The sequence below is a fragment of the Portunus trituberculatus genome, chromosome 27 (genome assembly GCF_017591435.1).
Source record: "Portunus trituberculatus isolate SZX2019 chromosome 27, ASM1759143v1, whole genome shotgun sequence".
NCBI lineage: Eukaryota > Metazoa > Arthropoda > Malacostraca > Decapoda > Portunidae > Portunus > Portunus trituberculatus.
The window spans coordinates 8,515,801-8,529,085 of record NC_059281.1 but is presented as its reverse complement, the minus strand read 5'-3'; the positions used below and the strand labels follow the sequence as shown (position 1 = coordinate 8,529,085).

General features: G+C 40.3%; 1 protein-coding gene across 2 annotated transcripts; it reads right to left on the bottom strand.

Annotated features, from left to right (window-relative positions):
• Window positions 1–898: 898 nt before the first annotated feature.
• LOC123509650 (ninjurin-1-like) lies at window positions 899–12,154 on the bottom strand. 2 transcript variants are annotated; one of them, XM_045264095.1, is made up of 5 exons: window positions 11,847–12,154; window positions 10,400–10,481; window positions 9,650–9,761; window positions 6,970–8,628; window positions 899–2,194 (listed from the first exon to the last, which is right to left on the bottom strand). In XM_045264095.1, the coding sequence occupies exons 1-4, from the start codon at window positions 11,866–11,868 to the stop codon at window positions 8,368–8,370; spliced, it is 477 nt and encodes a 158-aa protein (XP_045120030.1). In that variant the 5' UTR covers window positions 11,869–12,154; the 3' UTR covers window positions 899–2,194; window positions 6,970–8,367. The 2 variants fall into 2 exon arrangements, with proteins under 2 accessions (XP_045120030.1, XP_045120029.1); XM_045264094.1 differs by having other exon boundaries at window positions 7,452–8,628.
• Window positions 12,155–13,285: the final 1,131 nt, after the last annotated feature.

The following is a 13,285-nucleotide window of genomic DNA, read 5'->3' as shown; positions in this document are numbered from 1 at the left end:
TACAGATCCAAGGACTATTAATTTCTTGTACATCTCTTGAGCCTAACCCTCGTCTAGAATAATGTGCAGTCGTAGGGGAACTTATATAGAGGAGCGATCAACTGTCCAGTGATCACTCAGTTACACTCCCGTCAGCCGTCGCCGCTGTGTACTAATTTGAAGGGAGGAGTGAGTGCACTGAGAATGAAAGTCGTGGGCTGGGTGGGGGCGCAGTTAGCCACGCCCGGAGCCGCCAACACTAGGGGCGCCAAGGCCAAGGTGAACCACACGTTCTGTTGCGGGAACTCTGGCATTGGTTTACCCTCGGGAACCACACTGCTTCCTTTGTATCCAGGGAACGTGTCCTCCAGCTCCCCTCCGCCATCCAGTCTCGATTACTTTCTAACAGCTTGTAGTGAAAGTTATTATTTTTCAAGGATGCTTTCATGATTCTAGTGGCTTTACAAAGATTCGGGAAAACTCATCAAAATTGACTGATTCTCTCTGTCTTGCAAAAATTGTCTAAGTGTGCCCGAAACGTTTCTAAATAAAATACATGCTATAATGTAAGTATGTGTCTGTTGCTTGTAAAATCGTCTTGGGTGCTTATAGGAATAAATGTGACGTAGCCATAAGCTGTGAGGAGGAAAAGTCTAAGGGAATTAAACGTCAATATTTCAGATACGGTTCACATAATAAATTTACATTATATAAATCTATTAGCATTAGTGTGACTGAACAATTCTGACATGTCATGTATGAATATTACGTTTATGGCATTAATATACTATCAATTCACTTAACCATGTACTACCTGCATCAGTCCTAATATGATTCAGTCAACCTTATTTTTTTCTTTGCTTAGTGCACTGACTACTACTGCTCTATTAAATATGCAGGTATGAATGACAAAAATAAGCAATTTTTAAACTTTTATTTCCCCAAACTTTCAATGGGTGAACTGCATAACGTATTCCAACTTCTTACTTTCCCAAACTTTCAATGGCTTAATTGCATAACGAATTCCAACTGTTAAAAGACAAAGACCAGAAGTAGAGTAATATCCTATAATAATTTCAACAGTAGAGTAATATACCATAATAACTTCAGCAGTAATGGTTTCCAATGCACATACCTCTATCTTAATCTTTGGTCACCTGCTGTGCTAACAATCTCCTACAAGCACTGATAAATAATACTTTCTTAGCACATCAGAGGACTTAAGGCTGAAGGGAAAAACTGCAACATACAACAGAAGCACATGGTATGCTGATTGGTTTTGTCAATGACCATGAATAACAAACATGAGAGAGAGAGAGAGAGAGAGAGAGAGAGAGAGAGAGAGAGAGAGAGAGAGAGAGAGAGAGAGAGAGAGAGAGAGAGAGAGAGAGAGAGAGAGAGAGAATATCTAACTTATCAGATGATTTCAACCTAAAGGCATAACAAGTAATAAAGGAAGTAACACAACCTTGGAAATAATTGTACCTCCACTTATTCTGCTACATCACAACCATCCATTTTTTGCACATCAAAATTTACTACCACTTCTTCATCAGGATCAGGATTCATTTTCATGAAACATGATTTAAAGAGATGATTCTTCAGTGCTTGTTTTGTTTTGTACTTTTTGTCACAATTCTCACATTCGTATGTTTTTCCACCAAAGTGGGTGGTAATAATATGCTGACGTAATGTACTTTTAATAAAGAATTCTCTCCCACATTCAATGCACCCAAATACTTTTTTACGAATGTGCAAATTCAAGTGTGAGTTAAGGCTAGCTTTCTGTATAAATGCTTTCCCACATTTGGAGCACTTGAACTCCTTCTTGCCTGTGTGTCCAAGGCAGTGTCTCTTAAGGTCTCCTTTCAATGAAAAAGTTTTATCACACTGGTCACATTTGAACTTTCTTTCTAATGTGTGTGTGAGGGCATGCAAGGTTAAGTTTCCCATCTGATTAAATTTTTTTCCACATTCATCACATTTAAACTTTCTAACACCTGTGTGAATGGCATTGTGAGTAACAAGGTGACTCTTTTTGATGAACAGCTTTCCACAGGTGTCACACTTATACTTTCTTTTAGCGAGAGAGGCTTGCTTCTTCTCATCAGAGCTATTGGTCTTGTGTTTCTGATCTTCCATTGCAGCAAGTAATTGACACCTCAGTGGCTGGAGAGATGCTGGGAGAACATAACTTGGCCTAGTAGAATGAGCTCTGAAAGAAGAAAATAAATAAATACATAAATGAATGAATAATAAATAAAAAATAATAACTGATAAATGAAAAGATAAGAAATTTACAAATTTTTCCTCAACTGACACTGTATTATAAATAACTTTTCTCAATATGATTATCAAAAGAAGCAAGTACGATATATAGATAATTCTTTCTTGACTGGCATTACTATCTATGATTGTGCTGACAAAATATTCCTTATTTTAATCAAATATAGGTTCATGCTACTTTTCTTAATTAACATTTGTAAATTATGGAACTGTGGTTATGTGTACCTAGACTGCACTTCACATTTAGAGGTAAAAAGATATTAGATACTAAACAAGATCTACTCTGGTAGTATGGGCATTTGCAATATTTGAAAGGTACATACACACTGTTTTATACTCTAGAAATAAACTCATAGACAATCAGAGAAGTTTGTTGGAAGGTCACTGTATGTCTCTACAGACCCAATCAATTCCTATATATTGAGCCTGCATAACAATATATTATTATTATTATTATTTTTTTTTTTTGTTTGCTACACTTTTAGGAGAAGGCCTTTGCAACACTGATATAACAGTAATACTGTAATAGTATGGTTGAGGAGGAGTTTCAAGGCTGGTGTCACAAGAGATTTATTTCAAATCCAAACTACGAACTACAAGTTTCCCCTTCAAAGTAGAAGTGAACAGTAGGCAGGTTGCTCCTGCATGGCAATGCTCTTCTTGGCCAGGAATTGTAAGATTCAGTCCATTACATACAATCATGTTGTCATAGTGAAAATGCCATTGAGTTGTCCTGCCACAACTCTTGCCTCTTCTCACACACTGAATGAAGCAAACACCACAGTGTCTCTTTGTAGATAAGTTTGTTGGTCATCTGGCTATGTGGCAAGAATTGGATGATGCTCCTCATATCAAACAATGTGATTAACATCACTTTGACCTTGGACTTCAACTGTCTTGCCTTATTCAACCTTGATGATGTTGAACTCTTCTCGTGAAGGCTCTGGTGTTTAGTCTCTGGGTTACACTCTAAGATCTGTGACTCATCATGGATCAGTTATGTACTCCAGGGGGAGAAACTCGTGATGTGTAGTTTGCGTTTGAAATAAGTCTTTTGTGACATCAGTCAGGGAACTTTTCTGACACACCTCATATAATAAAATATACTATTGTAAGAGGTAAGGCAGAGGCAAACAAAAGAAGGATAACTTGAATCATAAAAATTAATTATGATTGCATTAGTTGCCATTTATGGAGAATTAGGATCCCAGACTGGATGAAGCTACAGCCTACCTGTCTAACTTGTCAATAATGCATTGTTGTTAATTACCACTTTGAACAAGGGGGATATGCATCCTGTGTGTGTGTGTGGTTAGCACATCCTGTGTGTAGTGTAGTGATTAGCATGCTCGACTCACAATCGAGAGGGCCGGGTTTGAGTCCCGGTAAGCAGCGAGGCAAATGGGCAACCCTCTTAATGTGTGGCCCCTGTTCAACTAGCAGTAAATAGGTATGGGATGTAACTCGAGGGGTTGTGGCCTCACTTTTTCCCGGTGTGTGTTCTGTGTTGATGTGGTCTCAGTCCTACCCAAAAATTGGTCTATGAGCTCTGAGCTCGCTCTGTAATGAGGAAGACTGTCTGGGTGACCAGCAGGTGACCAGCAGACACCCGAGGTGAGTTACGTACACTCGCACAAAACTGAGCCGTCGCAAAGTCATGTACTGTCTCGTTTGGGTGTGGTTTAACGAAGATGACCACTATCATCATCATTTACTCTGTGTGTGTGTGTGTGTGTGTGTGTGTGTGTGTGTGTGTGTGTGTGTGTGTGTGTGTGTGTGTGTGTGTGTGTGTGTGTGTACGGAAATATATGTATTCTGTCTCTCCCTCTCAGAAAGATTTCTAAATAGACTGAGAAGATGGGCACATTCCAAATGAGTAGGATCTGTGTAAAGCTAAACTATATTTTGAAACTATCACTTTTGCGCAATGTTCTAATATAGTGGTCCCTCCAGGTCACCTCGTTTCCCAGCTCCCCTTTCGTAACATTTTCACTCAGCTGAAATGACGTGGGAATTAAAACATGATAACCAAAACTAACCTAACTCTAACTTTAACTGGCACTCTCTTAATGTACACATCCTGCCCGCTCTCCTTGATTCCTGGCTCCCCTTCGCAGTTCCTCCACCCAGCTGATTTGCCATCCCCATACATGAAGCAATGCTATTGGTCAACAAAAGAAAGAGAAAGAAAAGATAATAAGTGGAGGAAATGGAATTAAAACAGGAGATAGACAGGAAATGGATAGTAAATAGAGGAAACAGAAATAAAACAAGAGAGATAGAAATAAAATGGATAACAAAAAGAGGAATAGAAGGATATTAGGATATTGCCATATGGCCATGTGTGTGTGTGTGTGTGTGTGTGTGTGTGTGTGTGTGTGTGTGTGTGTGTGTGTGTGTGTGTGTGTGTGTGTGTGTGTGTTATTGTTGTTGTTAACCAATAGCATGGCTTCATATATGTGACATCAAATCAGCTGGATGGAGGAGCTGCGAGGGGAGCCGGAAGGCAAGAGAGTGGGCGGGATGCGTACATTAAGAGTGTGTCCTTTAACGTAACCTAACCTAACCCTAACTTAAACCTAACTTAACCTAGCTGAGGCGACACATACCACTGATATGTCTTCTTCTGAACCCTATTGACCAATTGTGTGATTAAGTTATGCTAGCTAGGTTAGTTTAGGATCAGGGTTAGGCTAGGCTAGGTTAATGTTACAGTTAGGTTAGTTCAGGGTAACAGTACAGGATAGGACCTTCCCCTTTTCCTCCATCCAACCCCCCCCACCCCTGCCCCAACAAGCTTGGGGGACTGTGGGGAATCGGGGGTTTTAGGGGGAGGGAGCCAAAGAGGCGTGATATGGTGATCCGGAAAAAATCTAAGGACAAAAAACAGCTATTTTCTAAGTAAAAATTTGGAAAAAGTAAAAATTCATGGATAATTTTTGCTGAAATTATCCTAACTTAACATGATAACGTGCTAGCCGGGGGGCTGCGCCCTCCGGGCACCACCCTAAACTATCCTAACCTAACCTAACTTGTATACCTTCGTACATGACTGATCATTGCAGACTTAGATTCTGCAGGCACCGGAATATTCCTTTAATTACTATGGCCTTACAAAAGCCGTCCCCACATTAAAAACATCACAGACATATTGTATAGTAAGTACTCTATCACCTTACATGGTTGTTTCAATGATAAGAAAGGTACTATTTGGGAGCATTTAAATGAGAATAGATTAATTAGAGATACCCAACATGGCTTTAGATCAGGGAGGTCCTGTCTTACAAATTTGCTCGATATCTTAGAATATATTACCAAGGAGTTAGATGATGGAAATAGCATAGATGTTATATATCTAGATTTTAGCAAGGCATTTGATAAGGTACCGCATAGGAGGCTAGTGTACAAATTGAGACTACATGGGATAAGGGGTAGGTTAGTTGATTGGATTAGTGAATGGCTTTCTGATAGGAAACAGAGAGTAGTATTAAATGGGGCAATGTCTGAGTGGAAGGAAGTGGTTAGTGGGGTACCCCAAGGATCAGTGCTAGGACCTCTTCTTTTCTTGGTGTACATTAACGATTTAGATATAGGAATTAGTAGCAAAGTATCAAAGTTTGCAGATGATACTAAGATAGCATGTGCAGTACAGGGTGAAAAGGACAATTACAGAATACAACGAGACCTGGACAGGCTGATAGCATGGGCAGACAGGTGGCAGATGGAGTTTAATTCTAAAAGTGTCAGGTTATGCATTTAGGTAAAGACAACACAAACTTTAACTATGAGATGGAGGGATGTTGGCTAGAGGCAGTAGAGGAAGGAAAGGATTTAGGAGTAGTGATAGACAGGACTATGAAATTTTCAAAGCAATGTTTAGAAGCAAGAAATAGGGCAAATAGGATCCTGGGTTTTATAAATAGAAATGTTAGTTATAAAAGTAAGGAAGTGGTGCGTAGCTTATATAATTCCTATGTTAGGCCCCATTTAGAGTATTGCATACAGGCCTGGTCACCCCACTATAGGCAGGATATCAACATGTTAGAAGCAGTTCAGAGAAGAGCAACTAGGATGATACCAGCATTAAAGCGCCTGGAGTATAGAGATAGATTAAAGGAATTAAACATGTTTTCATTTGAGAGGAGATGTATAAGAGGGATATGATAGAGTTATTTAAAATGTTCTCAGATACAAACTACATAGATGTGAGATCTTTCTTTACCTTAGAGGAGGAAATAGGACTAGAAATCATGGCAGGAAGATTAGAAAGCAAGGCTGCAGGTTAGATATAAGAAAATATTTCTTTAGTCATAGGGTGGTAGACTTCTGGAATGCATTGCCAGAGACGGTTGTAAATAGCACTAGTTTGACAATGTTTAAAAACAGATTAGATAAGCACTTAAATTTATTAGATTTATAATTATGTATAGCACTGCATGATAGTTTTTATAAGAAATTTACTATAGTTAAACAAGACATGATCCCCATGTATGGGGACCACAAATTGTAGAGGATTTCGCTGCAGGACTTAGCCCTGTTAATGGGCCAAATATTTAGAATTAGTATATAATGTATTGTGTACTTGTAAGTGTATCTTTAAGTACTGATGACGAGGTCGCTGTGCGACTGGTACAGGATAACCTAGATGGGCCCTGGTGGCCCTTTGTTATCCTATTCTTTATGTTATGTTATGTTATGTTATACCGTTCGATACACGTGCCGGCACTACTGCTGACAACAGCCTCAATGTTTTGGTATTGATCTTGATCTTGACACATTAACAACACAAGTGGTTTGGTAATGTGTTTGGGCTACTGCAGCGAAAAGTTTGGAAGTGCATGGCTGTTCCGAGCATTAAGTATGGTGTGGACGTGATTGCATGGAATGACAATGAACTAGAGAAGTTAGAAGTAGAACAGAATAGAGTAGCCTCGACAACCAACCTTTTCCTCAGTGATACTAATAAAACCTATTCAAATAGTTAGGGGCCCTGCTTCTTTGTATGCCCAATTAACCCAGTAAGTTTCCGTGCACCACTAAACACCTTGTTCATCACGATAATAGGATTCCGATTGACGCTTGGTACACTTCACAGTACTTGGAATAACACCGTGTGATTTCAAAGATGTCAAAGATGTGTAGTTCTTCGAGAAAAAAAAAAAAAAAAAAATGCTGGTATAACCCACCTTCAAAACAAGTGAATGAACACCATTCTGTCATTCACAACCTGACATGGCGAGAGAATGATGGAAAACGCATCATGGCGGGCACGGGACAGTTAGCTTTGTCTTACAAAACAGGTCATTTGATTGTCTGATATGTTTTCGAAGCTTTCATCGGCTGTGACGAACTGCCAGTCAAGGTTCCAGAATAATGTTCGAACAAATACTTTTTCTAACACCTGAGATTCGAAACAATTTTGAATAATAATGGCGCAAATATCTCCAAATACACTACCATAGTCTGCGAGGGAGGCATAGAGAGATTGAGTTAGTCAGTATCCAGTAAGGTAAGAATAAATCATATTCCTAACGTTCTGCAGGTTATTATGATTTGACAGAAACACCAGAAAGAAGGTCAATGAAAAACAGCCACCTCCGAGCAAGCGTTTACGTTGATAAGCAGTAATTAACATACAATTTTCTGAACCCATCAATAATATATCATTACACTCTGAACAAACTCACCTGAGAAAGGATCAATGTAGTTTGACAGGCGTCAATAGTAGCTGAAGCATGCTCTGATAGTAATTCAACTGGTTAACCTTAGGCTATGATAGTTAGAAAAAAAAAAAGGCTTGAATAGCCGTTTTCCAGCCCAGAGAGTCGAAAACTGGCTAGGATTAAGTTAAAGTGGATAACTGTATTCAATAATCTTATTTAGGCTAGGATAGGCTAGTACAAAGAACAAGTGATTTAGCGACTTACTACGCTAACTCTTCCCTCTTCCCATCAAAACACCTCATCAAAATATCCATCGGAGAAGCAAGTGTGGGTGCAGTTTATCCACCGTGCATATCCTACATTTATCCATCTTTCCATCAAAATATTCTAGGAAGAGGCTGATGCGGGTGCAAGATCTATCATTCTGTATATCCTACGTCTATCCTTCACTCCAGTCAATATCCTTAATAGGAGGTGATGTAGGTGGGAAGCCCTTGGAGGGGTATGGGTAGGGGTGGTGTTGGGGAGGGGTGTTGGGGTCATTGACATCCACACCCAGGCATGCCACGAACACATTGATAATCAGCACAATGAAGATCAGACAGGTGATAAGTGTGTTGAGGAGGTCCCCGCGGTGCTGCTCGTCCTCTCTGTTGATGTCAAAACGTTCCCCCACCAGTAGGAGGATCCCAGCTGACACCTAGGAAGATCAAAAGGGGTAACCTAAGTTCATTTGACTGTTGTAGGAGAAAGAATTAATAGAAAAGAATATTAGTTTATCTCAGCATCTTAGAAAAATACGAATTCATTTCAGTCTTAAGAAAAGGAATGCAGAAAGTTATGATAATTATCCAAGGATGAGTTAATATCGCCCTCCTAGCAGTTTACGAGTTAAAATCGCAATCCTACGAAAAATTAATGCAGAAAAGGGATATTTGATTTAAGAATCCTAGGAAGAGTTAATTTTACATTCTTAGGAAAAATAACATAGAAAAATACGAGTTAATTTAGCAATCTTAAGAAAATTATTGATAAAAAAAATACCAGTTAGTTTTAAATGGCAACGCAGATCTTCAAGACCTAATAAGGCCATTTGATTTCCTTACCTGGATTATTTTGAACAGATTACGAAATTAGAGAAAGAAAAAAATAGTTACAGTATGATTAAACACATGCGCGCGCGCTCGCACACACACACACACACACACACACACACACACACACACTGCGTAGTGAAGTGGTTAGCACGCTCGACTCACAATCGAGAGGGCCGGGTTCGAGTCCCGGGGCGGCGAGGCAAATGGGCAAGCCTCTTAATGTGTGGCCCCTGTTCACCTAGCAGTAAATAGGTACGGGATGTAAGTGGAGGGGTTGTGGCCTCGCTTTCCCGGTGTGTGGAGTGTGTTGTGGTCTCAGTCCTACCCGAAGATCGGTCTAAGAGCTCTGAGCTCGCTCCGTAATGGGGAAGACTGACTGGGTGACCAGCAGGCAACCGAGGTGAATTACACACACACACACACACACACACACACACACACACACAGGATGTCTACCTGTCTGATTAGTAACACCTGGACAACTGTTTACACCTGAAGACTATGTATATTGATAGTGACGTTCTCTCTCTCTCTCTCTCTCTCTCTCTCTCTCTCTCTCTCTCTCTCTCTCTCTCTCTCTCTCTCTCTCTCTCTCTCTCTCTCTCTCTCTCTCTCATTCCACACCTGCAGTATAATGCTGATGGAAATTCCAGTCAGAATGAGATAGTGAACAGTTGTATCTTCGTTCCCAAAGCGTATGATGTTCCTCAGCTGGCTGGCGTTGGCTGACAGGAGGCTGGGGGGAATAACAGACAAAAATAGTTCGTAGCTGAGAACATGGAATAATGATAGCGATACGTTTGACTTTTTTATATTCCCTCCTTTGTATGTAAGAGTGGCACTGGCTAATGTCAACAGAATTTAATAATGGGATCTTCTGATGACGATCTCTCTCTCTCTCTCTCTCTCTCTCTCTCTCTCTCTCTCTCTCTCTCTCTCTCTCTCTCTCTTTTAAACATAACTTAGTACAAAGGACCATGTACCCAAAGACGCACTGTCGTGTGCTACCTGTTCTAAGGGTACTACTATCTATTTGTTTACAATATTAACAAAGCTCTTAAGATACATGATACACAATATTTCTTAAGATAAACTTAGTATGCTGCGTATGTTAATGTATCTTATATCTATACATGCTGCCTTAAGACTCTCTCTCTCTCTCTCTCTCTCTCTGCTCATCACTAGTTAGATGAGAAAAAAATAAAGAAAAAATAAAGGAAAAGACAAAAAATGAAAGGAAAAGAAAAATGAAAGACAAAGACTAAAGATGAGAAAAACTTAAAAGGTTATAACTAGAGAGAGAGAGAGAGAGAGAGAGAGAGAGAGAGAGAGAGATGATACAACATAGATACAAGCAGCTCTTGAAGTAAACACCTGATGTCGAGGAATCCCTTGGCTACGGTCATGTTCCTCTTCATAACGTTGATGTCCACGGGCCGCTTCTCCACCCCCAGCACTGAAAGGTTAGGCATGCATTATTATCATTCCAGCTGCAGCAAATCAATACACTATCTATCGTCTGTCCACGAATGCGTTAAACAAATACAACTGTAACGTATATGTTTTGTAAGGTGCAAATACATTGGATAGATGAAAAAAAGAAATCAGCTCCATCATGTATATTCTGTAACATTTAGGTAAGATGAAAAAGAGAAAAAATGTGAAAAAATACAGAAATTACTGGTAGTTTTTATCATTTGGGAGTCACATAAAAAAAGCCAAAAGACCTACAAATAAGATTCTTCAAGTTTTTACCATGCTTATACGTATGATTAATGCTGAATCTTTATCAAGTATCTCTGAAATTATGACACCACCCTTGAAACCTCCCAAAAACCTAAAAGTACACAAGAGACACAAAGAAGAGACGCTACAATCCTGGAAATCCCGAAAAAAAACCATCCTCCATGGGTTCTTCCAAACAGTCTAAGTATGCTGTAATATTTGAGATGACAGGCCTCAGAAATGTCATTAGAATCTCGAAAATCACTAGAATCATGAAAACTGAAAATCTTTATAGTTTTAACGTAAGACTGACAGCAAAGAGTGACTTAGATACTGCTCCGGTTGAGAAGGCAGTGCAAGAGAGAGAGAGAGAGAGAGAGAGAGAGAGAGAGAGAGAGAGAGAGAGAGAGAAAAGAGCCAGTGAGTGAGTGAGTGCCTGGTTGAAGATATTAAGGCTACGTGCAATTCAAGAGAAGTAGGCTATTAAGAGTCAGGTTTCTTCCTAGATAATAAGTAGAAAAATTTGAAAACAAGAGAACGTTTGTGCTCCTCTGAGACACTGAAAATGAGAGAGAGAGAGAGAGAGAGAGAGAGAGAGAGAGAGAGAGAGAGAGAGAGAGAGAGAGAGAGAGAGAGAGGGGAAGGGTAGAAGGTCAGGGGAAGGTAGTGGAGGATGATTACATAGAATAACGAAACAGTAACAGACCTTCACATCCTTGTATGTCTGTGGAGGAAGGATATAATGTAATTCAGTGTTAAATAGATAATACTATACATATTTCTACACCAATACTGTTCATTACGTGTGTGTGTGTGTGTGTGTGTGTGTGTGTGTGTGTGTGTGTGTGTGTGTGTGTGTGTGTGTGTGTGTGTGTGTGTGTGTGTGTGTGTGTGTGTGTGTGTGTGTGTGTGTGTGTGTGTGTGTGTGTGTGTGTGTGTGTGTGTTGCAGTCAGTATGTCTGTTCGTTCGTCTTTTTATCAGCTTCTCTATTTAAAGTCTATTACTCTGCTTGACTGCATGTCTGCTTGTCTGTCTGTCTGTCTATCTGTCTGCTTTTCACGGTATGTATGTCATATTGTTCACAATAATATTTACCTCGAAATGGTTGCTCGGGCATGGTATAATGTGTATTACGTGTACGTACACAAGTTTCTGTTTCTATGTACACGTATACATACACGTACACACACACACACGTACGTGACAACACGGACACAAACTAGATGCACTTTATGTTTCACTCGGAATTAAATTACGTAATTCATTAACATTTCCTTCCCTGTGTTTGTCTTTCTGTCTCTTCTTATTCGTAGCCTTGTTAACTAAAGTTTCCTGGACAGAGTGACAGCGCGCGCGTGTGTGTGCGCGAGCGGCTTGACAGTTTCTGTGTGACTGACCGACTGTTTGCATGACGTGTATGTGACGAAGTGAGTGAAGTGTGTGCGTGCGTGCGTACGTACGTGCGTGTAAGATATTTACGTCAAACATTTTCTTAGGAAGAATACTTGACCATCAGGAAATTATTCTCTCTCTCTCTCTCTCTCTCTCTCTCTCTCTCTCTCTCTGGGACGTATTCAAAGGCCACAGACACAATTAACCGAGTTCTCAATAGTGTTTTCCTGTTATCAATATAAAAATCTTGTTAATTTATTACTAGAACCGTACAAACCCTAAAACAATCCGTGATATTACATGAAGAACCCTGTGAAAGTAGGTGCACGGAAAGTGTTTCACAATATGGTCCTCTCTCTCTCTCTCTCTCTGGTGGTAATGGTCGTCCTAATGCTCACATGCAGGAATACTCGTGGTGTGCAAAGCGACAGTCAAGAATCACCTAGTATACAGGGGTTGTCAACGAGCATGGGGGGATTAGCGTGGTCGTGGTTGGCAGCCGTGATCGTAGCCTACAGGTCATGCTTGTTATGCAGCGCCGGCCGGGAGAGAGCAAGTCGTTGTGAACTTGTGATGTCAATGTGCAGGTTTGGTGTCTGGCCTGGCTGGTGCAGTGAGGTGATGAAGGGATGCGGTTCACTGCTCTTACTGCTCCTATTGGTATTGGTGGTGGTGGTGGTGGTGGTAGTGCTTGTAGTGGTGCTGTTATTGCTACTACTACTACTAATGTTACTGCTACTTCTACTTCTACTACTACTACTACTACTACTACTACTACTACTACTACTACTACTACTACTACTACTACTACTACTACTTATACTATTCTTCTTCCTCTTTCTTTTCCCTCTATTTTTTTTCCTTCGTCTTCCTCCTCCTCCTCTTCTTCTTCTTCTTCCTCCTCCTCCTCCTCCTCCTCCTCCTCCTCCTCCTCCTCCTCCTCCTCCTCCTCCTCCTCCTCTTCTTCCTCCTCCTATCAATGCTGCTCCTACTATAAGTACTGCTACTACGATTACTGTTGCTGCTGCTGCTACTACTACTACTACTACTACTACTACTACTACTACTACTACTACTACTACTACTACTACTACTACCACAACCCCTACCACCACCATCACCACCACCATCTCCACCATTAT